At 43.0% G+C, this 25,294-nt stretch overlaps 2 protein-coding genes across 2 annotated transcripts; one reads left to right on the forward strand and one right to left on the reverse strand.

The window, feature by feature from the left end:
* Window positions 1-1,244: 1,244 nt before the first annotated feature.
* On the reverse strand, window positions 1,245-2,715 carry LOC126516519 (SAP30-binding protein-like). Its single transcript, XM_050166653.2, has one exon. It carries the CDS (start codon window positions 2,506-2,508, stop codon window positions 1,693-1,695), a length of 816 nt encoding a protein of 271 aa, XP_050022610.1. The 5' UTR covers window positions 2,509-2,715; the 3' UTR covers window positions 1,245-1,692.
* On the forward strand, window positions 1,733-24,349 carry LOC126516520 (motile sperm domain-containing protein 1-like). The gene is made up of 7 exons (XM_050166654.3): window positions 1,733-1,750; window positions 2,862-3,064; window positions 6,338-6,522; window positions 15,356-15,431; window positions 17,649-17,833; window positions 22,886-23,095; window positions 24,164-24,349. The coding sequence occupies exons 2-7, from the start codon at window positions 2,985-2,987 to the stop codon at window positions 24,193-24,195; spliced, it is 768 nt and encodes a 255-aa protein (XP_050022611.1). The 5' UTR covers window positions 1,733-1,750; window positions 2,862-2,984; the 3' UTR covers window positions 24,196-24,349.
* The last annotated feature ends 945 nt before the right edge of the window (window positions 24,350-25,294 follow it).

Consider the following 25,294-nt stretch of genomic DNA (forward strand, 5'->3'; position numbering starts at 1 on the left):
TCCCACCAGTTGTGCACCAGCTGGAGAACATCTGGACGACAATGCATTAATAAATCCTAAATAAAGTTTTCTTTGCTCTCTCTCCACCCGACACATGAATGAGACCAAAGGAACTTAGGGTGCAACTGCCACTGCCCAGCACAGAAGTTCTGACTTCGCAAGTTAGCGAAATGGGGGTGATGGTATGCCAAGCACAAGCAGAGTACTCGTGCGCCGATTACTAATGTGACAAAGCCATACCAAAGAAGTGGGAGCAGACTGCATCTTGTCACACAGTTCTCCCGTTCTCGATATTGCGTTGTGCTCACAAAGCCAAGCTCGTGCTGCCACCACGAAGATCAAGCTGTACAGTTGACGATGAAATGTACAGATGAGGAAGATGTGCAATGGATGATGATATGTAGGGATGATGATGGTCAGGCATGTGCTGTGCTTACAATATATATTTACTTTTGATGACCTCTTGAACTCCTTACCCCTGTACACTTTTTATTATGCAGCTATGTAGTTTCCTGTTTAACCTTTCCCTTTCCTTCATATATTTGCAATGCTTGTCCATGTGGTCTTTGTACACTTCGAAGTCTCATGAAGCTTTGCATTCTATTAGGGGGGGGGGGGGGGGGGGGGGTTAGGCCCTTCTCTTCCTAACAAACTGTTAAACACCACTGCCTATCACTGTGGGGTAATGGTCAACACACTTTCAACTTTTCGTTGCACAATGCATGCAGCATCATTCTGAAGTGTTGTGTGACAAATACAGCAGCTAAAACAATGAGGCATGAATATGACATACTGCTGATTTACATTGGGTGACACTATTAAAAATCAGCTTGAAATTTGGAAGTTCACACTTTGGTGAACAGTAAAAAAAAAGAGAAGGCTCCAGGAATGCAGGAGACTCCTTAAAAAGAATTAATCACATTGGGTAGGCACACACACCTTAATATCAGAACATAAGCCCCCTCAAGGGTTCTACTTTTTTTTCTTGTTCCTGTATTCTGACACATCTGCTCCCACTAAGGAGTCCTGCTCATCAATCTCTGAAGTGGTTATATAAAGCAAGAAAACATTTTTTTTTTTAGACTGACCCATGGTATGGCCACTGCTTTGATTTTGTTCTTAAGTTCCTCGCAGATCCACTATTAAAACAGTTGCATGCAATGCTCATGATATTTGAATGACATATATACACATGCCAAACGTCAAGACACATCACATACCTATGCTTTGAAGATTTCTACAACTGAAAGCATAGTATTTTATTAATGCTGGACCATGCTGCAATGAATGTGCTACATATGAAGGAGTTTAGGAGCTAAAGTATTCACAATAGGCTACCGAGAAAGAAACTGATTAGGGAACTAGCCACTACACCAAGCAACTTGCCTTACTCAAGTTTCAGCACAACTTAAGCACGGCCACCGGTTTTGAAGCCAACACACCATCCAATTTCACTTATGTTTACATGTTGCATAACCTTTGAGGCAAATGGTTAGTTGCACTTTCAGCAAACTTCGCTGTAGGTATTTGGATGTCCTGAAAACTGCAACGCCGTAAGTGCTATCCCCTCTCGTAGCACGCAAGTGTTTTCACTGGGAGAGAGAGTTTAGTAGATGCCTACGTGGCAAACGGTACCGGGTTAAACCAACGCGCCCGTCTGGTGGCGGCGGCGGCGACCGCCGGGTAAGCCAGTCATTGCTTGGAGGTGGACGGGTTCTTCTTGGGCAACGCGCCGAAGGCCGAGATGACGGTAGGTTTGGCTGAGAGCGCAGCTGGCGCAGCGAAGCTGGGGTTGACAATGCCCAGTACGGGCTGCGCACCACCCATGTCCCACTTGCTCTTACGTGAGTCGGGTTTCTTGGCAGTTCCCGTGAGGAAATCTACCTTGGCCTTCTTGTCACGCTTGTCCATCTCCTCCTTCTGTCGTCGTGACAGCTCGTCGTAGTATGATTCCGGTCCCCACATTTGCGGGTCGTACGCCTCCGGCGGGTAGTTAGTGCCCAGCTCATCGATGCCGCAGTATGCAATAAGCTTTTCGTAAATGCTTGGGTTTCGGAAGTCCTTGCGCATTTGGATTGACGCGTTCATGTCACGGTGGTCGCGAAGCTTTCGTTGGTAGAGGCGTGTGATCTTCTCCTGCAGTGCCGGGGCACAGCGACCTCGCGGCTCGGGCGGCAGGGGCACGACGTCATTTGGCCCTAAGTTCTGCAGGGTACGATGAAAGGAAACTGGGGACGCTGGCCGCACTGAGCCCGGCTTGCTGCCGGATGGACCTGCTACAGACGCCTCATCATCTCCAACTTCCGTGTCTTCATCATCCTCATCGCCGCGGTACGAAACGAGCGGCCCGGCACTCGGCGACTTCGGAATTCCATTGCTGATCGGCTCCTTGTGTTCGGCAGACGCAGGGACCGCCGCGGGTTCCAGGTCCTGCTCGTCCTCTGAATCAGTGTATGCCTCGGTCAGCGATGCCAATGCCGTGGCCGTCTGTGAGGGTTCGCTGGTCATGGTGAATCAGACGGAGCGCTACGTTCCCCAAAAACTGACTATCGTGACTTAAAAATATTCAACTTAATAGTACTAAATCACCACCACAGGTTAGCAACCGAGCTTTAGCAAGTGACTGCAGAAGACGTCGCTACGTTATGGTACTGTACAATCGAACGGTGGTTCAACAATGCACCAAATAGCCTTGGCTTGGTAAGACACTGGCTTGGTAACTTGACGATTGTAAAGTCATAAAGCAATTATGGTAATGTGCATGTTGGCCACCCTAGCACTGTACTACGGATAGTACCGTAGCCAGTCTGGGGCCTTGACTGGAAAACGGTTTGAACGAGGCGATGTTCGAACTCGCTCAGGCTGCGCTCCTCAGACTGACGGCTGGCCCGGCGAGGTGCGCTTGCTGACTGAGGACTGTCCACAGGCTTCGTGGGCCATAAAACCAACTCTGGTGCGCGCTGTACTGTAACCTCCCGTTGACAATGTTGCGTGGACGTGAGGAATTCAGCAGCCAGAGCATCCCGCCAACGGGTCTTCAGGCGGACGATTGCAAGGAAGCACGGTGAGACTGCTGTTTCATAACTGATGTCGATCGGTTGTGCGAAAGTCTGTTAACGCACAAGCGGGTGCTTGGCCTATAAACTCGCCGGCGAAGAAGTTCCGAAAGTTTGCATTGGTTATTTCTTTAGTATAATGACAGTTCTCGCCACAGAAAAGCGAGATCAGGCGCGGCTCTGTGCGCGTTCCATCGGTACGATGCATTCAAGAGCCGATGTTGCGATTGCTGCTGCCATACAGAGGCATTTCTTATCAGTGCAGATAAGATCCAACGCGTGTTTCGTGTTCTGTCGCGGCTACTACTTGGTATGTTTACATTGATCGATCGCCTGTAGAACACGGATGGGTCACAGCGCGTGCGCACATTTTGTCAACGCGGCCGACTATCCGCAGCCACGTGCCCGTAACCCTAGTCGACTTGTTTGCACTTGCGCGTTCGGACGGTGCAGCAGGCGTTAGCAGCATTTCTCGATTTGGCGTCGTGATTGTGCACACATTCTAAGCACTCCTGCTGCCAAAATGCAGGTCTTTTGCAAGATACTCAACGCAGAAATGATATGAATGAATAGCCACATATTTAAAAAGTTGGTTAATTTATTTAATAGATGACAAGTTCTTAGTAAAAAAAAAATTCTGACAAACTCATCTCGTAATGAATGTCAATGTTAATTAATGTAGTTATCATTAAAGCTATGTAGTGATCGACACACCGTATTGCCACTGCAGATGCACAAAGAGGCAATCTTGCTGCTAAACACAATTTCAAATGATACCAAGACACGCTATATCTTTTAATCACTGCTCACCAGTTTAAACTCCATAGTATCCCTAGTATCATGGCTGCAACTTCATTGCAATTGCTTGCCATCAAGCGGCCACGCCCTGTGAGGAGGTGCGTGTTTAGGATGGGGCGCTGTCACTCTAGTATGTAGTTAAGGCTAAACACCCCTAGTGTCCATTCTGGGGGATTGGCCAGGAATGGGCTCATACCAATATAACATACCTAGTGACACATACCCAGTGGCCCAAGCTAGTAGGCAACTTAGGTCACTGGGTGAAAGAGTTTTGATACATATTGCAAGATGGGTAAACTTTTCAGAGTGCTAATCACATTAAAAACTGAGTTGCAGTGCACACCTAGTTTTCCTAAGCTGACAAGGAAAATTAGTGCAAACAAAAAGACAACTCACATGGGAAGAAAAGAGAAAGACAAGCGCTACACTCAGTTGTTTATTAGCCAAAAATAACTTTCACATATACAAGGTGTCCCAGCTAACTTTAGCCAAAGTTTAAAAATATGCAAATGCCACATAGCTGGACAGAACAAAGGTAATGTTGTGTGCCGTCACTTGGAGATACTCAATTTTTTTTCCATTCTGTCTAATTGGATAATTAGTCTTAATTAATTCATGAACTCCTCAGATATTATAATTAGATAAAAAGTGTCAGTGAGAAAATTGTGGAGCGACATGAAAAACTCCAGATGCATCTTTCTGTTGCTCAACACGTGCTACATAAAAGTGTTTTTCCAAGCGTGAAAGAAGCCCGCAAATGCATGCAAAATTGCCATGCAACTGACCGCTCTAGGCACTTTGCATGTATTCACGGGCTTCTTTCACGCTTGGAAAAACACTTTTATGTAGCATGTGTTGAGCAACAGAAAGATGCATCTGGAGTTTTTCATGTTGCTCTACAATTTTCTCATTGACACTTTTCATCTAATCATAATATTTGAGAAGTTGATTAATTAAGACCATCAAACTAGGCAGAAAAAAAAAATTGAGTATTTCCAAGTGACGGCAAACAACATTACCTTTGTTCTGTCCAGCTACATGGCATTTGCATATCTTTAAACTCTGGCTAAAGTAAACTATGGCACTCTGTATATCACCTTATCACACATGCGCACAGTAAAAGCACAGACACATGGAGCACGAAGGGTAAGGCCAAAGGCGCAACGTCCTAAGTTGAGCTCTGAGGTTATACTGTGTGTGCACAAAGTGTCACACAACCTTAAAAAGATTGCCATCCGTCATGGTGTGCTTCTAGTCTTTTTCTGCCCTCCCGCGAAGAGGGAGCCACCCCATCAGACGCTTAACGCGTTTCATTTCATAATGGACCAGTAAAGTTGTTTCTCTCTCTCTCTCTGCCCTCAACAAGCTTTCTAAGCTGTGCCCTTGAATGCACTATGAAAGCAGATGAGGTTGCCGTACAAGGCATAAGAAGTCCTTCAGTCAGTGCTAAAAAGGTGTTTATGCCATCTTGATTTCTTGTGGTAAAGTGTATATCGGCCAAGCCGAACGTTGCGTGAAGGAAGCATGCGCAAAATGTAAGCAAGAGGACAAGAGTGCCTATATGGTGGCCCACATTACTGCGTGTGGTTGTGAGGCTTGTTTTTCGGAAACTACCGTACTAGGCAAGATCGGTAATGCTTCTTCCAGACTTTCATTGGAAGCTTTATTTATCAAAAAGAAGAGATCGTTGTACAAGTGAGCCGTCAATCACACTTGGAGTACAACTTCTTGTGCAACCACCGTTGACCTGCACGTGTTCTACCTGCATTCTTTCTGCATTTTGATTGTGCGCATGTGTGACAAAGTGATATATATGTGAAACCCTTCCCACTATTAAACAGTTGTGAGTGTAGTGCTTTTCTTTTTTTTCCTGTGTTAGTCGCCTTTTTGTTTGCACTAGTTTTCCTTCTCAGAAATGCAAGATCAACTAGCCCTGCAATTAATTCTTCTACTGTTTTTCTAAGGTCTGGCTCAAGTGAGCTGAAACATGCTGCACAATATGAAAAATGAAAAACCACATGTTCTGCTTGAATGCAAGCAGTAAATTAGGCTAATAAGATCTAGCTTTATTTTGTAATGTCCAACTGTCACAGAAAGATTTTTTAAAGTAGCTTGTCAGGATAACTAGCCCAATTCTATTTTACACATGGGGCATAGTTGGGCAAGTTTGTATCAGTACAGAACATCCACTAAGAAGAATAACTAGGTGCTCTTGTCAAGAGAAAACAGTGTTATAAAATTCTTTGAATATTAGATCAAAGCTATGCCTGATGCCAGGAAGCCACTGCAGGAAGCAGTACCAGCATTCCATTTCTGCTTTTTTTATTAGTAAATTTTGTTTATTCCTCATATGCATCAGTGCACATTGCCAAGAAGAAGTGCAAATAAAAAGCTTATTTTACAATTAGTGTTTCTACAGTTATCAATTAGTGGTCAATTAGCGATTCCAGTAGTTTGAAAGAAGTGGTGGTGTCTTGCCGTAGGCGTCGGGATGGGGCTGTTCGTGAAGGCCCTCCTGAGGCCAACAAGGCTGTTCTGCAGGCCACAGATTCTTATTTGCCCGTGGCTGTGTCCCCACCACAGCTTGACTTCTACATAGATGAGCAAGAGGGCCACACGCAGGTGCTCACTTTGTACAACGTCAACGACCACCCGGTACACTTTCTGTGTGAGTATATTTGTTGCCTCTCACTTTCTGCAGTTTTTTTTACTTAGAGGATGATCTCAGTGTTTTTCATGTATCATTAAACTCTTGATTCTTTTCGTCATTTGCATGATGTCTTGTACTGCTCACTTGTTATGAACATTTCATCTACAGCCTGATGGTTGACAGGCACTTTGTGCTTAGACCAATAAAATGGTCGGACGTAGCAATTATTTTGACAAAATAAAATGAGCCATTTCACTCTGTGAAGGTGATTGACCAGCGAAGCTGTTTAGCACATGACACGTACGTAGTACTGTAAATTATTTGTCATGACACGGAGGTGACACACAATTTTGAACAAAGGTACAAACTCATTTATTGTCTTGTTGGGTGGTCAATGTGACGAAAGGTACGCGCACTCATTGTTTTGATCAGTGGTCATTATTTCACTCGCAACTGCAATCACATTCTTTGATAATGTCAAATGGGTACACGTACGCCGCTGGGTGGTTGGTTGGGCCGGGCTGGTGTGGCATCACAAGGGATATTTTTGCAACACGCAACGCATAAACCGCTCCCTTTTCGGTACCGACACATCCACATTGAAATCGCCGACAACTGCAACAGTGGTAGTGTCATTGCAGCTAATTCATGCAAAGTGAGTAGCCATGAACCTTACGGGACTGAGTCATTGTGTAAACCTTTTCGGTACCGACACATCCACATTGAAATCACCGACGGTTACAACAGGGGTAGTGTCACTGCAGCTAATTCACGAAAAATAAGTAGCCATGATCTTTACGGGACTATGAGCCATTGATGAGGACAGTTTTCGACATGCTGTTCTGCATGTTGTATGCGTGATTACAAAAAATTTAAGCCCTGTTTGCTTCACTTTGCTGAGTGCTTGTAGCCTCTTCCTTATGGGGCTATGAGCCATTGCATTTTTTGCTTGCTCACGGAGGGATGAGCCATTGATGATGATAGTTTTTGTTCACGGCCAACAAAAATTCACGGAACCCTACTAATATACAGCTTCAATGTAAAAGTTTGATTTGGTATATTGGTTGTAATTTCAGTGCACAAACCTCAGGCGGCATGAGAAACCTTTCATGCAAGCGGGATGGCTGTCTGTCCTTACTGTTTTCATTGTGTTGCAGCTGTTAACTGTGCATCTATTTCTGCCCCAGTTTGTCTTAGTGCAAACTAGTCTAGTGCATTTATCCACTGGCAGGCAACATGTTCTGGTGCATTTTTTCTTCAGCACAGTATTTGCAACAGTGGTAGCCTCCTTTCAAGCAGATGGGGCATGATGGGGCAAGGAAGTGTGACACACACTAAATGGCCATAAGACTCCAACTGACAATAAAACCAGGGAAAGCATTGAGGAAGTTAAGCTTTTATACCTAACTCTGTAATTAAACAGAGTTAACGTAGAGCTAAATCCACAACCTCTGCATGACTTGTACAAACCTCAATCGATTGAGCTGCAGCAATGGTTGTCCCTCGGCTCTCGCTTTTGGACATTGCATACATGTATTTACAGCACACATATTTTAATGAGCACCAGTGGCAGACATGGCAGCAGATCTGAAACACCATTACCACAGGCATAACATAGCATGTGATCTTAGGAGCAGGCAGCTAGCTAATAACGCCGCATGCTATGGAAGGCATCAAGGCTGCCAGAATATGCCATGGAAAGATTGTAGATTTACTGTGTGTATTCTGTGTATTTGTTATCACTGTGTACAACATAATTATCACCCAGCATCTGGAGTAGCATGCCAGGTGATCAGCCTGGCTAATATTTTCAGCCTTTCATTAACGTCTGCATCTAGAAGAGTAACGGAAACTGAAAGGCTGGATTTTTAATTACAACCATAAGAAGCAAAAAGACAATGGAGCCAAGGAAAGCATGGGTGAAATGAACAGTTCTTAATGAAATGTACAGTTAACTCAATATAAGGGTTCAATATCTGACCACTGCATACTTGTTATAGAGAAAAGGGGGAAATGAAAGGGGAAGAAAAGACAGCTTTGCTTCCAGTGGGAAACAAACACATCACCTCCGAATGATTCGTCCAGTGCCCAAACAGAATTATAGAGTACAACAGTGTTGCAGAGTTGAATAGTACAGTAGTAACAGTAGTAGTGAGTATAGAGTTGAATAAAAACAGTTTTAAGGGCACCCTAAGCTTTCCCTAACTTCGTTGTTTATTGGCTCCCTATGGTTGTTACTAAACATTGAGCCCCTCAGTTCCCTTATTCTTCTCGCTTAAACTAAACATACAAAAGGTTCAACGACCAAAAGGTATATGCAAATAATGCATTGCATTTACATAATGAGCTTGAAGAAAAGAGCGCTACGAAGACGCGGAGTAAAAGAAGAACATGTACGACGGACAAGGCACTTCCTTTAGTCCGCGTCTTTGTAGCGCTCTTTTCTTCAAGTATGCAAAACCAACTCGCCCACATCAAGCTTCTGCTGCTTCAGACATAATGAGCATATTATGTCATATGGTGGTGGTACTAGTATGCATACTACTATAGCGAACACCCTTGTTTGAGCCACTAGAATTGCATTTGCATATGGTCATTCCCCCCCCCCCCCCCCCCCCCATTTTTTTTTCATAGCTGTGGCAGACTTGCAGCAGATAGTGCACATTACAGGGAAGGCTATGTATGGGAAACATGGCACAGGTCCTTGTACATGTCCATCCTTCCAATTGCACAGTGCAAATAGACACAGACTGAAAAAGGAAGAGGGACAATATAAGGATTTTTCAGTTTGATGTCTATTTATGAATAGCGGCTCATTGGCATCCAAATGCTCATGGTAGGTTAAATATGGAATGGTGTACATGTTAATATTTTACCAATGATATTAGCACTGTGTGTAATATCACCCACTTTATTCCCCAAAAGTTAAAGAACATTGACAGTAAATGTTATTTACTGTAATTTAGGGAGTGTTTTTTTTCTATGAGTTCCTGGCCCTATACTTTGTGCACTATCATGAGCTGTAACATGACCTGCATACCAAAAAAATTCAAAAATACAATAGCAGTTGCTTCCAGGGGCAGTCAGTAAAAGTGTACTAAGCAAAAGTATATTAACCAGGGATTCCGTGATAAAGCCAATTTTCTTCTCCGTCAATGAATAATTTAAAACTGCAGACTGCAGTCCAAACTTGGCATTACCAACTTTTTAATGCACTCTTCAATTTCACTTAGTGCATCTGAATTACGAATAAAATCCGCTTCTTCAGTGAGCCTGTGGTTCATATACTTTTGTTCATGAGTGTATAGGCTTATGTCTTGAGCACTTCAATCTAACCGCTGGCAAGACTTGTGGTTGCAATGCATTTAGGGTAACACATGCTCCAGCTACAATTTTATGCACAAATACAGAATTATGCACACTGTGGTACTATAAACTACTGCTGGTAGAGCATATAAAGTGGACACATATAATTTACAGGTTACATGAAGCTGTTGAAATCCTCATGAAGGTTTTGCAGAAACCCTACTCGCAAATTATTTATGTATTTGAGAGCAATGTATAATACATCAATTTTGTCTGCTTTGGGTGTCTTAAAGGGTCCCTGAAATGGTTCAGACAAATATTGTAGACTCATAGGGTAGAGCCACTGTAAATCATTTGCACCACAATTTGTATGAAGTGTCTCGTATTAAGAGAGCTACGGATGATTACAAGTTACCCTCCTCCATAGTCATCCATTTTCTCCTCAACTCGTTCGCCGAGCGATAGGGGCTAAGCTCTGCCTTCACTGGCTCTGCGTCATGATGGCACGTCGTGTCGTTGACTTCTGGTTGTCTAGGAGCATGCGTGCGAAGCCTTTCCAACCTCTTCGCCAGCTGCCTGGCAGTTGATCCCAAGCGAGAACTATTGAAGCAGCATGCGTTACGAGCATTCTGTCACATAGCTGAGCGTGTCTCATATTTCGGTAACCAAAGGTGAGCTGGGCGTTTCTACGGATGGGCGGAAGCGTATACTAAAGCCCCTCCATACTACTATCGCTATAACGAAGGAGCTTTAGTGTAGACGTATGTGCACGGTCCAGTCACCTGGTGGTGCAGAGCTTAACGAGTCAAACAAAGAGCTAATATTGTTCTAACCAAGTTTAAAACACTGTTAAACATTCGTAACAACGGTGAACCATGATGCTCGCAAAAAGACTGAGACTAACACAAGCAGATGACACTTTCTGAGTGCTGGAAGTGCTTAAGTGTAGCGAGGAATTGTCCTTCTGCATTTTTTCTGTACCTTTCTTTTTATAGAAATAAATTAACTAACGTTCCAACTATTATGAACAACATTTGTTCACCACAAAGTTAGAGGAATTATCGATGACACACCCTGGGCAGCCAATCGGATAGCTCGCCTTACTAGTGTCAAATGGTCAAGGGCGGCTGAAAATTCAGCCGAGTGGCGTACTACAATCAGCAGCGATGTACATCTTTAAAACCTTATAATAAATTACATGCTTTATGCGGAGCACTTAGATGTGTCAATTAATGATCAGGAGGACCTACCCTAATGACTCGGTACATTTGTACAAAATCACCAAAATCGTTTCAAGGTCCCTTTAATAGTGCAATTTACATAATTGTGGTATTCTGATTTATCACTGAGGTAAATTTTAAACTTTGTACTTCATTTTTTTTTTCTATTCAAATTTGCAATTGTCATCAATTTTTTTTTAAAACATTTCACAGCTTAAAAAAGAATCTGCTTCCTACAGTTAATATATCTATTTTTTTTTAGATCCAAGAAGTGAATGCTGAGAGAAATTACTCAATTTTTATGTATTATGTCACTGTGGTGCACAGTTCAAATTTGATTTTGGATGTCAGTGTAGACTTGTGCCGACAGATGTGAGTGCTTTGTTCAGTCCTGTGTCTCCATCGTGGAGCCATGTCAAGAGACTGTGTAAACTTTTACGCTCGGAACTGTGGCGGCAAATCCGACTTTTCAAGGACTGGCTTTGGCCTGTTTGCCATGCTGCTGACCCCGAGTGGATAGCTCTTAAGAAGTACCGATATTATATTCGCCTTGCGGCTCAGCTCACGGAAGCAAGATGGAATTGCATGGTAAAGATTTTGTGTAGATCTACTGCAAAAATTACCCTAGATGAAACAAAAAGTGTTAAGGTGCTTGGTAACGCTGTTCTACCTGATGAGGTTAACCGTTTGCTGGTGAAAGGCCCTAAGTTCTGTGTTCCTTCTAGTGTCCCTGCTCATGAACTCATAGCTATTAATAGAAATGTTGCTTCCAAGGCAAATCAAGAAGACCGCGATCGCTGCCTTCTTGAAGGTGTCGAGCGTTTGGAAAAGGTAGTACCTAAAGGACCTTCACGCTGTTCTGATGTCAGTGTTCGACGAACGTTGTCTTTCCTAAAAGATAACGAACTGAGCCTTTTAGAAGCAGATAAAGAAGGTGGGTTTGTTGTCGTCGAGAAGGGCATCTTTAACGAGAAAGTGTTGCAGGCTGTGCTAAAAAATTTTGTTCCTATTAAGAAAAGTGCAGTTAGGATAAAAACAAAGTTTGTTGACTTTTGTAAAAAACTGGAATTGATGCCGCTTGCAAAAAGCATACAGAACAGTAGAGGCAGGTACCTATCGGTATATTTTTAAGGCTAAGACCCACAAGCCAGATTCACCATTCAGGACCATTATTAGTGAATCTGGTTGTTGGCAGAAGAATGTGAGCCAATTCCTGCAAAAGAACTTAAAGTTACTAACAGTGATCGACCCTTTCCGAACAAAGAATTCGAATGACGTGGTGCAGTTCTTGCTTGAGAATAAGGATGTAGGTTATGGTTTTTCTGTAGATGTTGAAGATTTATTTTATTCAGTTCCACAGCGTGTACTCCTGTCTTCGGTACATGAATGTATTGAGTATAGTGGTACGATCTCGTTCCATAATGATGCCGGACTTTCAGTGGGTAATTTTTTAAGTCTTTTAGAATATTACTTTCGAGCTACTTTTATTGTTTTTAATGACCAACCGTATTTACAATGGAATGGTATTTGTATTGGATCATGTGTTGCTGCCGCCCTTGTGGATATTTTTTTGTCTAGTGTGGATCATTCTTTAGACCATGCTTTTATTGAGCAGAAAGTTTTAAAAGTTTTTAGATATGTCGATGATTTTTTGGTATCTTTATCGCTTGACTCGTCCTACCAGGATACGATCAATAGGGTTTTAGAGGATTTTAAGGTACATGGACAAGGTCTTACGTTTACCCACGAGAGTCCACAAAACAATGTATTGCAGTTCTTGGAACTGAAGCTTGAATTCTGTGAATGCCATGTGTGTTGGGTGTATCAACACCGTGCGAAAAAGGAACTGTTGTCCTTCAGGTCTGCGCACTCGAAGATTGTGAAAAGAGGTATTGCGTCGTCATGTATAGAATTGGCACTTAACGAGATCGTGTGTGCACAAGATGCAAGAAAGCTTTGACAATCAGATCAGGCGACTTTTGGCAGCGTGGTTCCCTATGTCGCTTTTGACTGCCGTGGTTGAAGCTCTGATCCAGAGAAGTAAAACCACAGAAAGGCCGGCCGCCGAACGTGAAACGCAAAGGCCTGTGGTGGTCCCTTATATGCATAAGGTGACCCATCAACTCAAAAAAGTTGCTTGCAGGCATGGTGTTCCTTTGGCAATCTCTGCGCCAAACAAGCTTTCAAAGCTATGTTCCCGCACCTGCGGAGAGAGCAAAGGAGGATGCCAAATTCGGCATGATGCCTCATACGTGTCGTGCGCTGTCGGCGTGGTTTATGGCATTCCACTCTCATGTGGTAAGACATATGTTGGCCAGACAGGGCATTGCGTCAATGAGCGACTCAGGGAACATGCGCAAAAAGTAAACAAAAATGTAGACAAAGGAGCGCACCTGGTTGCGCATATAAACTCTTGCAGCAATTGTGAGGCGCGACTTGATCGGACGATAATTCTGGGAAAAAGCAAGAATGAACATGTGCGGCTTGCCTTAGAGGCCTAGCACATAAAAAGACAAGGAAATAATTGCATTAGTGACACATCTTTGTCCCTGCACCCATCAGAAATTGATTTCCTACGTTTGCGTGTAAGATAAGTTGGCAGATGTTAGTAATGTATTCTCTGCACCTGCGCGGTTGTGTGGCCTAGGTATATATATGCATCGACGACGAAAAGAAAAAAGGAAGTTGTTAGTCAGCGCCAGTGTGTGTCGTGCCTTTCTTTTTGTGGCGTTTAGGTGTTTGCGCTGTTACGTTTAGTTCAGGAGTGTAGACACCACTAGGTATTTCTGATTTTGCTACCTACGATGTGCCAAACACGGTTGTCCTCAGCAAGCTGCAGTGCGCTCAACCAGCGGACTTGTCACAGTGCCTGTCATACCTACGCTACATGCAATTGCAGTACTTATGGACACCGTTTGCTTTGTACTCGTGCTTGCGACCATATGCTTCAGTCTGGCCATGCTATGTGGTGCAGCCCAGCTTTGTCCTGTACCAGCTTGACCGACAGATAGTAGCCACATCCAACTTGCTCATTTTGAAGCGCTATCAATAGCTCGATACAAAGCGAAGTCTGCCAAGGCGTCTAACCCAGGAGTGAGTGTGCACTGGCAAACGTGCGTGTGGTCTGACCTTAAATTTTTCATGGTTCGAGGCTAGTTGAGTGTCCAAAACTAGTCAAAATTAGCAAGACCCAACGGCTACGGTGCTCCAAAACTAGTCAAAATTAGCAAGACCCAACGGCTACGGTGCTGATAAGCAGGGTGGCCAAAGTTTAATTCCTACGTGGGCAGCCGTGGGTGAGCGTGAGCAGACGATAGTCAGCTTCTTCCGGAAGTATGTAATCATTATCGAAATTTGAAAGCAGATTTTCACTTACTTCAGCCTGTTTATTAAACTTCGTCAATAAATATACATAGTAACAGTAGGAAGAAGTGTACTAATCCAAACACTTTTGTTGACTGACCTCAGCCGTTGGCCAATAGCAGCCGCGTATGGGGATCTGCTATATTACAAAATAAAGCGTCCTGAAAAGAGTGAGGGGCAGGCTTCTGTTGAAGAGAGGGTGTGAGAGCTAGGTGACTTCGCGCTCTGCTTGCAAGCTCCATGTGCTATGCACAACTACAAAACTTGGCCGAGATGTTCACAGCAGCGTATGCTATCCCTAGACTATGTTTTCTCATCAAGTCTAAGGGATGGTTCAGTACCCCTTTAAGTTCATGTGCTTCATTTCACAGCTTCCATCCACGCTTAGACCTTGCTGCTTCTTAAGCAATGCCAAGGTTGCATAGCACACCGAGGTTTCTAGCATAGCACAAGTTTGCAGCTTTTTTATATTTGTTCTTGATCTGTGTGTAGCTGTTGTTATGCCAATTCTATGTGACACTACTGCAGAATTTACTGAATAACACAGTGACAGCTACACTGAAAAAGAAATCTCTTTGGAACAAAATACTGAATGTAGTAAACACAACTATGGCTTCAGTGCACTGGAGTAGGTTTGAGTGCCTTGATAAATTTTTCCAGAGAATCGCATGTATGCTTTAAGACTGCTTCTAAACATCATCTCAGTAGACATCACTGAGACAGTTATTGTGAACTTGTGTGTGTGTGTGCTGAAGTCCCAGATTTGCAGTGCGAGTGCAGTTGTGCACTGGAGATATCAAGTCTGCACTGTAGTGCAGTATAGAATGGAAACAAGCAATGCGGGTAAACGGAGTATTATGTTTAACACATTGCAGCCTTTAACATCTCGGCAAGTGCAATGTTTTCGAGATTTCCCTTGTTGCTAGTGCTGTACTGAGCTGAGGCCTTATCTTTGTTTGCAGTGATGTCAAATGCACCACGACGGTTTAGTGTCTCAGGGCGTGCAGGGATAATCACGCCACACTGCTACACTGACATGTAAGTGTGGACACACATTTCATGCAGTATGTGCTTTTGCTGCACATGGTAAATTGTAATTGAGTCCTGTACAAGTAACTGTACAGTTGGTGCATATGGACCAACTATGTTTGCCTCACTAAAAGAAAAATGGGGGAAATCAAGGGGCTTGATCTTTTGTTATTTATAACCATATACAGTTGAACCTCGAATAATAAAGCTGTACTTGCAGCAAAAGTTAAATTGCAAATTGCGTTAATTCGAGGTTTTAAGGTTTCAGCATTAAAAACAACTTCACAAGTTCCCAGAGCACTCCGGGTGGATATCTTCTTAAACATTTATAAACATATCACAAGGTCGGGTCATAATAGTAGCGAGGTTATGAGCGCCAGCAAGTGCAGTGCAGATCGCACCAAGAGCAATGCATCGACGTGGCTCACAGCGACCGAGATTTGCACTTGTTGCGTAGTGCGGCGCTGTAAATCTTGACAGGATGCCATAGGTGACCATGCTTAGTGCCCACAGTTGGTGCCCACAAATAAAAACGAAAGTGTAAAAAAATACGGATATTTGTCCTGAGCCAAAAAAAAAAGTCAGTTTTGCCAGAAAGGTGGAGCATTGATGGCGATAGCAAAGACACTGCACGAAGTAAGGTACATAATTTTATCGGTGTGATGTGCACTTAACAGGTCTCACTTGATGACCACAAACTCGCAGTCACAATGCGAGCGACTGCGTTTCATAAACTTCAGGTTATGTGGCCGCCAACACTAGATGCGTGGGAACAACAATGTGCGCTTGAAGGCCCCATCCATTTCGGCTTGCTGCAGAGAGATTGGAGAGCTTTAGAATAGGGGCCCCAAACGTTTTGGGGCTACAAGGAAATAGCGTTGAAGCCACTGCGCATGCGCGATACGCAAACTGCGTTTGGGTTTTGCATCGGACACACTATTTCACTGATTTAGTGGCAGTCCGAAAAGCTTTGTGTCCAGAAACATGGTGGCACCCATTGAGGCGATGGCTCTAGCCTAGCACCAAACTGGGTTCGATTCGTGGTAATGCATGGAGTTCGTAAGCTAGAAGTGACTGCAGTTATCACTTCAACTAATGTGTGTAATGAAGATTGATTTATTATATGCTACTGCTTCTAAATTCGATTGTCGATATTATGGTTCATAGGCCTGACATGGCTTAACTTGGCTGGTGAAGGCACATAAAATTGGTTTACAAAGAATAACCTCTAAATTGTAATTAAATGCAAAAACAGAGAAGTCAAAGTTACGCTTATCATAAAGTGGTATATTTTATTTTAATATTGATAATAGCTTTTCTTCGACACTGTAGTGGCACTGCAAGCACAAGACACTATCCACAAATGCAAAGCCCTGTTATAAAACTCTTCACTCCTGCATGCCCCAATGCTAACACCCGTAAAGTTTTTTGGGTCCTAAACAGTTTGGGCCCCTGTTCTAAAACTTTATTACCTCCAAGATCAATATGGCACGTGTCCCATGCATGGATGCGTGCGAGGAGAAGGCAGATAGGCACGCATCACCTCTTTGGACCTTACCACCCTCTGTCCTGCCAGAAAAACAGGCCACAGCATGTCATTGAGAGTATGTCAATTGGCAAGGGAGTCAAACCAAGGAGAAAGTGAGGAGAAAAATAGACAGGCATTGGAAAGTGTCGCTCATCCTGCTAAAAGAAGGGCGACTCCTGTGTTTGTAACAGTGTCATAAGTTATGTATGTGCTTGTTGTATCAGTGACTCAATGCCATTGAAAATATGCAGATTGTAAGCCGTGCTGCTTTTGGTCATACTAACTAAATGTTTGTTTTATTCAGTACCATAAGTCTGTTTGAAAGTGCTCTTTAACCATATTTTTCGAGTGAGTATTGTTTGCACCTTTCTTGTATAAAGCTGAATTGTTTTCAATACACTTATCTTGCTTTGTATTGGCTTACCAGTTGGAGTTGCTAATTACAAAACCTCCTTTTGTATAGTTATTGAATAGCATTTCAGAAGACCAGTAAAACACTTCTTCAAAAGAGCAAACTTCCTCTGTCACATTCACTTTGTTAAAACACATGTCTGGTCTAGTTAAGGCCAGGTTCAGTTATCAGTTTATTCAGGGTGTTGCAGTATGATTTGCCAGCAATAGTCATGCCTGCATCTTGGTACAAAATTGAAATTGTTGGCAAAACCAGACAATGCAGTAGATTCCCTGTCTCCCAACAGAGTGGTGCATCACTGTGATTTGTCTGAAGGCAATGTGGGCGTCAAGGACAACTTGCGCGTAGTCATGCGCAAGCAAGGGAGCCGCCTTCAGGGCTTTAGGGATGTGCCTGCCATCTTGTGGGCCACACGCAGTAGCTCTGACGATGAGGAAGAAAAGGAGGATGAGGACGATCTCTCCCAGAAAGGTGGGTGATGCTATTTAGAAGAGTTGTTCGTGTTGTACCGCTGCATCTGATTGTTAGATTATGTTGAAGACATTGACGTAAATTATGTTCTCACAAGTGACCCTCAAGTTGCCTTGTCCTACTGCTGAAATAAAAGCCTGTTAATTTGCCGTTAATTAGGAAGAACAGATAACCTGGACATATCGTTCAATCATACCAGACATGCATTCTCCTGAGGTGCGAAATACTCATTTAGTCATAATCAGACATGTACCACTTATTTTGGAGAAGTTTCAGTGCACTGCAAGAGCTATAATAAAGCGGAGGCAGCACTAGCTTCCAACTGAAACCACAGGTGAAGTGTGTGTTGCTTTGATCATCCATGTTAAACAGATATAGAAAACAAAGCACAGGGTTCATAAAAACTATTTTATTTGGTTTGCCTGGCACTACATTACATGTTTTACACAGTTCAGTGCAATTTCTGTGCTGACTAAGCTGGCACCTCCTGCACTATTAAAGTGAAGCTTTCTTTGCGAATCTTCTTGGACTTCCATGATCATAGCTGCTGGGTGCTGCTAGTGTCCTGCCAAATAGCTCAATTACGTACGTGACGGTGGAATCAAACCACAGCCCCCCATACAGCAACATAATTCTCTCACCATTTGGCCACAATTGCACACACATTTCTAGCTAGGTCTTTTGCAACGATTGCTGCATGTCACATTGAGTAGCACGAGTGCACAAGAGCACATGCGTACATGCCAGTTTCCTTTACACCAAGGACACGGGAATGATATAGGCAAATTTATAGTATTTGATTAACCGCTTCACATAGATTCCCCCGGCAAGTTCAGAGAAGACCACGAACTTGGTCTGCCTGAAGTTTGCACTCTTACGAAGTAGAATTATGCAAACACCACCATTTCTCTGTGTAATAAAGAATAAAGTGGTGCAACTTTTTACCTGGTTGCAGGTGAATCAAAGGGATATGAACTTTGTGCAATTTCCTCACACAATTTCGAACACATTATGGACAAGAACTCTTCAATGCAACCCTTGGTAATGCCAAGATACTGCTTGATAGCAGTGACAATATAGCCCTTATACTACTGCTTCTCACCTGTTATATTTGAGAGCTTCAAATAATTTCCAACAACAAAGGTACCAAAGTGGCAGCAGAGGCATGGGAGTCTGAAACATTTTTGTGTCAGTGGCTGATATCCAGTGGCACCTTACTATTGATGACTATGTTTTATAAAGGAGGCTATTCTGGGAGAATTCAGGTTTAGCCTGCCATTTATAAATTTGTAAAAACTGATGAGGACGTAAAAATGAGTAGACAATTGGGTTTTATATAGAAATGACGGACCCACATTGGGTCACACAGTACCAGTGAGTAAATATACAGAAGTGACAATTGACAATTTGAGTATGTAGGCATGTATTTTCACATCAGTACATACTGCAGCATACATGCTGTTGCTGGATAACTCTCTAGGGTGCACTGACTGTAATATTATGTTAAAGTCTCTATACACTTGCAGCTAGCACAACTTTCCATTTCCTGTTTGTTTCTTACTTCAGTGCCTTTGCCACCTGCCATCACTCTCATTGCTTAGACCACAAAGAAGGTTACAGATTGAGCCATTAAGAATTTTGGGCTTTTATTAGAGAGACGATTTGTGAGAGAAGCATTCAGATGGCGAGATGGAGTGGCATAGTGGCAAGTTTGACCCTTTCAATGTCACTGATGTACTGGCACGTTTCCACATTTCTATCCTGCCATGTATCTTTTGATATTTCTTTTGTCAGATAGGAATGTGAGGACTGCACCAGGAGGGCATTTGCCATTATCTGTATAATTTTTTCATTTGTGCACAACCAAAATTAATCTATGGTGTTTGTTTTATAATATCAGAAAAAAGAAAATTCACCAACGATTACGATACTCCTTAATGTGAAATTTGAACACAGCTCGATACATGTTCTCATTTTGCAATGTATTGGCTTGCACGGACGATCTGTCTCATGCGGCACATTGCAAATGGAGCGAAGTGTGGCGCGACTGCCTCACTAATCAGGAGATCATGAGAGGCAGCGCGTGGGTAACACATGGACACGATTAACAGCAGCCGCAGGAGACAGACCTCTGCTCGTGCAGCGCTTTGTTTCCATATAGCATCAGTAGACGCACTCACTGCATGCCATTGGTGAGCAGATGACAGCGCGCTACTCTGGCACCATCTCATAGCGGTCGTCGCCACAGAGCCCGTCTTGCGCGGCACTACACTTTTTGTCTCATACTTTCGCCATACCCTCCTCCTCCGCTTTCCTCCTCACACTCTCCTTGTTTCGCTCCGCATTCGCCTTTTCATCCTTTGCTGTGCTCATTTGCTCGGTTATGCCGAGGGAGAATGCTGACACAAAACGCCGGAATGGGCACCTAAGAGCTGCGCTCTAAAACAACGATGCTGAAAGGGTTAAAGAATGATGCTATCTACACAGCATACAGGAACTGTCTGACATAATACGCACTGAAAAAGAGACTAGAAGATTTTGCCATCCCAGCAATACAAATCAATCCTTGTGCCTGCTGTCATTGCTTTCTTTATGTACAGTGTGCCTGCATAACGAAGCAATGAACCACTGGTCTAAGAGCAGCGGTGCACCATGACAAAGCATAGCACGCTAAGCAGGGGAGGTCATGTTCCTCAGTCGGTTCATGTATTCTCTTCACTGTATAGGCACGTCACATCTAAACGAAGCATAGGAGTTGATGTGTATTGATAGAAAGGCAAAACACTCTTCCACTTTTTTCCTCAAACATTACACACATTAGCACAAGCATCTTACCTTGGAGAGTACTCTGGCCACAGCTCACGTCACATACTCAACACGCTAGTGCCTGTCTGGTTGGATTCTATTCATAGAAACAATATGTAGTGCAGGATCCTGCAATTAAATGTGTCTTTAGAGTTTTAGGCTGCCATATTTTATTATTTCGATGATAAGTAAGTATGCATATCTGTGCAGCTATTTACCAAAGATTTTTCACCTTCACTGTGAAATTAATGATTTGGCTGGGCCTTTAGGGTAAATAAATAAATGAAAGGGCACATACTATTTTGCACTAAGAATGTCTTTCTCAGTTTTGGCGACCTGATCACCCTTTACATATATCTCAATGCTTGCATTGCCATAGAGACTAACTATGCAAAGCAAAGTATACTGATACATTTGCAGCCTGATTGTATTAAGTCAGTTATCTTTAGTACACACTGTGGAAGCAGGAAAAAAAATTGTAAAATAATTGTTCAATGTATATGGTATTCGAGTAGGCCATCACAAGCACTTCTGAAAGACTGGAAATAAAGTGGCAGCATGCTCTTTACTTTGAGTGCAGCATATTTCTTGGATACCGGGCAGTGATTTGAGCCAATTCTTTCACTTGGTCTGATTGAAATTGCAAGTGTATTCTACATACAGGTTCAATGTGCATTATACGCGGTGATGATATTTAGGTTTTACTGAATTTTTAAACATGCTTGTTGCACATAACACAATTGTAGTCCTTGAGCTGGATTATTCAGAGAGGCAGACATTTGCACGAGAAATTGAAACACCTATTCAACTGATTTACAAAGATGCACCAACTAACTTCTTAATTAATTACATTACGATGCATATTGCAATTTAAGAAATGTAGCTGGTGATTTTGTAAGGCGTGACCAGTTGGAGTTAATTTCCAGAATGGCACCAGTTTAGAGGTATGCATCATAAACCTCACCATAAGTGTGCACTGTGGTTCCACTTGCTTTTTTAAGAGAACACTCTTTTATGCACTGAAGCACAAAAGTAACTGGAATGCCCCCGTATTTTGTCCTGGTGTTCTCCTAGAAATTGATTTCAAGTGGATACGTCTTGCAAACTCACCGGCTACAATTCATAAATTGAAATATGCACCGTAATGTAATTAGGAAGTTAAATGATACAAATATGTGATTAATGGAGGGGCCCGATTTCTGTTAGTCATATCACAAGAAGCCAACAAACACCGACACCAAGGACAACATAGGGGAAATTACTTGTGCTTAATAAATGAAATAAAGAAACAATAAATTAATGGAAATGAAAGTGGATGAAGAAGCAACTTGCTGCAGGTGGGCAACGATCCCACACCCTTCGCATTTCGTGTGCAATGCTCTACCAGTTGAGCTACCGCGACGCCGTATCCCCATCCACTTTCTTCGGTATTCATGTTTCCTAGTAGAACCCCAGGAGTGTTAGCCAGTGCCACCATCCACAGACCTTGGCGGCGGATGTAGAACATCCTTTCTGCCACAGGCGTCACGAGAACGTGATCTTTTTTTGGGTGAAGGCAACCGGTCAATAAACCCACACATGCTACCTGAAGGCATCAATGTTGCCAGAACGAGGGTCTCGAAGCTCTTGAGGACGACGCAGTGCTTCCTCCAGAGAAAGCCACACTAGTTTGTCACATACTGCTTGTGTTGTTTCATGTGGCATTTCGTTTGGATGGAGCACTGCCAGGATCTCACACATGTCACTCAAGCATAGAGTTAAGTTCAGCCATGAAGATGCTCATGGGATTTCTCTAGACAGCATGTGCTGTCATATAGATATATAAATATGTGTATATATGCATCTATGTAAGAACTGTAAAAGGTACGTGCCGCTCTGCGACTTAAAAATCTGAAGTCAAAACAATCTCTTTAAGGTTTCCTGAGCTCCCTTGTGATCCAGCCCAGTTGCCAAGTCAGTTGGGCTTTTGATGCATTTGTGTGCATTGTTAGCACTAGTCTGCAGGTTTCTTAATAATTAGGGTGCTATAGTGTGGTTGAACTTGAAAAATCATCTCTGCTCACTCATCAGACAGCACGGCAGTAATAATGTGCATTCTTTGCTGTAGCAGCCTCTTAGAGAAGGGGACGTTTTGCCTGAAAGTTTCAAGAAAATTTAGGCGCCAGAAAAGTATCTGCCTTACAAGTATTCCTCCCTGCGAAATACAAACTTGCTTGCTTGTGTGGCTAACTGGTGTGCTGTTTACAGATTCCACCCAGTTGCAACCATTGGTGGAGCAGGGACAGAAGAAAGGCTGGACTGCATTTGGGCAAGACCCACTAGTGCTGTTTGTGGTGCTGGCCTGTGTTGTGGTGCTTATGCTACCACTTGAGGATGCACGTGACACCAGCAGCCACCCATTGCTTGCACACTTGCCTATGAGCCACGAGCACAAGCTCTTCGCTGCATACATTCTTGGTAGGTCCAACTCATATGAAATACAAACTTGGTAGCTTGTGTAGCTAACTGTCTACATTCTTGTAACGAGTTGCCATTGTAATGGGTCACCAAAAAGCCCAACTGCCTCTTTGGTTAGGTACATCCCATTGTCACATAGTTTCAGAAGCTGTGAATAGACCAAGGTAAAGTAATGCAGCCACTTCAGTAACTTTTGCAAACGTTCCATTCAGCATTGAAAACATCTGGCATTTTTATCAAGCTTATCACTTACAGAATGCACATATCACCCCCCCTTTGAGTTGCAGTCTTTTCTATATGCATTCGAAGCCAGGTGGAATCACTGATAAATTGAATCAGTCAACCATGTTTCTGTTAGAACTAGTATGTCAGAGTTCTGTGTGACGGCAGAAGTCCCTCGAACAGCCATCTTTATGCTTCAGTGATTAAGATTGACCATCTGCAGCAACGAATGAGGTAGCCTATTTCATCAACAAGTTTTTTTTTGTTAATGTGATAATGAGAGGATTTAGTTTCATCCCGCCCATACGCAGCTCAATCATTGATTAGCTTGTCATATGAGAGCTTAACTTTTGCACTTTTGGCCTTTTCAGTCATTGATCTTTACCATAATTGCATTGTATAGCCATCTTGAATTCATTTTGAGAAGTTGTAGGATACAGAGAGGTCACTGTTATTCAATTTATAGGAGGCCTTTAGTACAGATACCTTTTCGTAACAATCCTGAAATTTTATTATAAGACACCACACTTTATTTTCAGCCTTTTTATCCAGTCTGTGAATTCTTTCTATGCAATTTCTTATTACTCTTAGTGATAGCATATATACTGAAGGTATCTTGCGGACATAAAAGTTCTTTTAAAACTTTTCACATTGGCAGACACTTTGAATTCTGTAGATTCTGCAAACTGTGTAGATGGTTCCTTTCAATGACGGATTTGGGTTACCTATGATGTGTTTAAGTTCGGTCATGCTAAAAAAAAACCGAAAAAATGTAGTTTGTTGGAGGTGTATAGCATTTAGTGATTAGCAAGCTAAGTTCACTAGTTGACTACTTTCTATGTGCAGGACTCATGACAACACTCATTGTCCGCAAGTAAGGGAGGGTTTCTTTTGCCTGTGCTCAAGAATGGTTGGACACCTTTAAAGCCAATCAGGCCAACTTCGAGAAAGATTGGACATGAAATTGTGTGACCTGCTCCTCCCAATGACGTTTTGTTCATTATTAAATAAAGTGTGCCTGATTTTGGTAAATAGTAGAACTTAGTTCTTCAATCAGCATTCCCAACATGTCTTTCATTAAATTTATACAGGCTCTTAACCTAAAAAGAAAAAGAAAGCGGGGTAACTCATGTCATGATGACTGTCGATGATAATGCATGTCACTAAATCAATATAGCAACACAATGTATTGCCACTGTTGAAATGAGCTATGTATGAGACATGTACTGCTGTGGAATTTCTCTTTTGCGCTTCCCTAAGAGCACTTGGCACCACCTGGCGGCACCACCACAAAGCCTGCATGTGGCCTCCAAAAATGCATGATGCACCAGTGTGTGCAAATGCTGAGAAACGCACCATGCATCAACTGGGCTACTCTTTCAAGCTTCTTTCTCAACACACTGCAACATCTAGTGGCACTGCCCACCGTGGTTGCTCAGTGGCTGTGGTGTTAGGCTGCTGAGCACGAGGTCGCGGGATCGAATCCTGGCCACGGCGGCCGCATTTTGATGGGGGCGAAATGCGAAAACACCTGTGTACTTACATTTAGGTGCACGTTAAAGAACACCAGGTGGCCAAAATTTTTGGAGTCCTCCACTACGTCGTGCCTCATAATCAGGAACTGGTTTCGGCACGTAAAGCCCCATAATATAATTTTTATCTAGTAGCACTGACGAGAGGTCCGCCTGTGGCCTTCGAGACAAAAAATGTGGCGTGCCAGTGCCCGAGAATGCTGAAATTGTTTCCTCACTTGTCGCACACTCAGTTGTGAGAGAGGTTCGCGAGAGGTTCATTGAACAGCGGCACCTACCCAGTGCATTTGTGCCTGTTAATGTGTCAGGTTGCTGTCCTAGAGGAACCCTTGTGATGTGGGTTGAATTCCACTTAGCATCGGAGAAATTCAATGGATCTTTTTAGCCATTGCAGAGGGGCACATTTCCAGTGGCACATACCCAGTGACTCAAGTTAGCATCAAAG

Source organism: Dermacentor andersoni, chromosome 1 (assembly GCF_023375885.2).
Source record: "Dermacentor andersoni chromosome 1, qqDerAnde1_hic_scaffold, whole genome shotgun sequence".
Classification (NCBI taxonomy): domain Eukaryota; kingdom Metazoa; phylum Arthropoda; class Arachnida; order Ixodida; family Ixodidae; genus Dermacentor; species Dermacentor andersoni.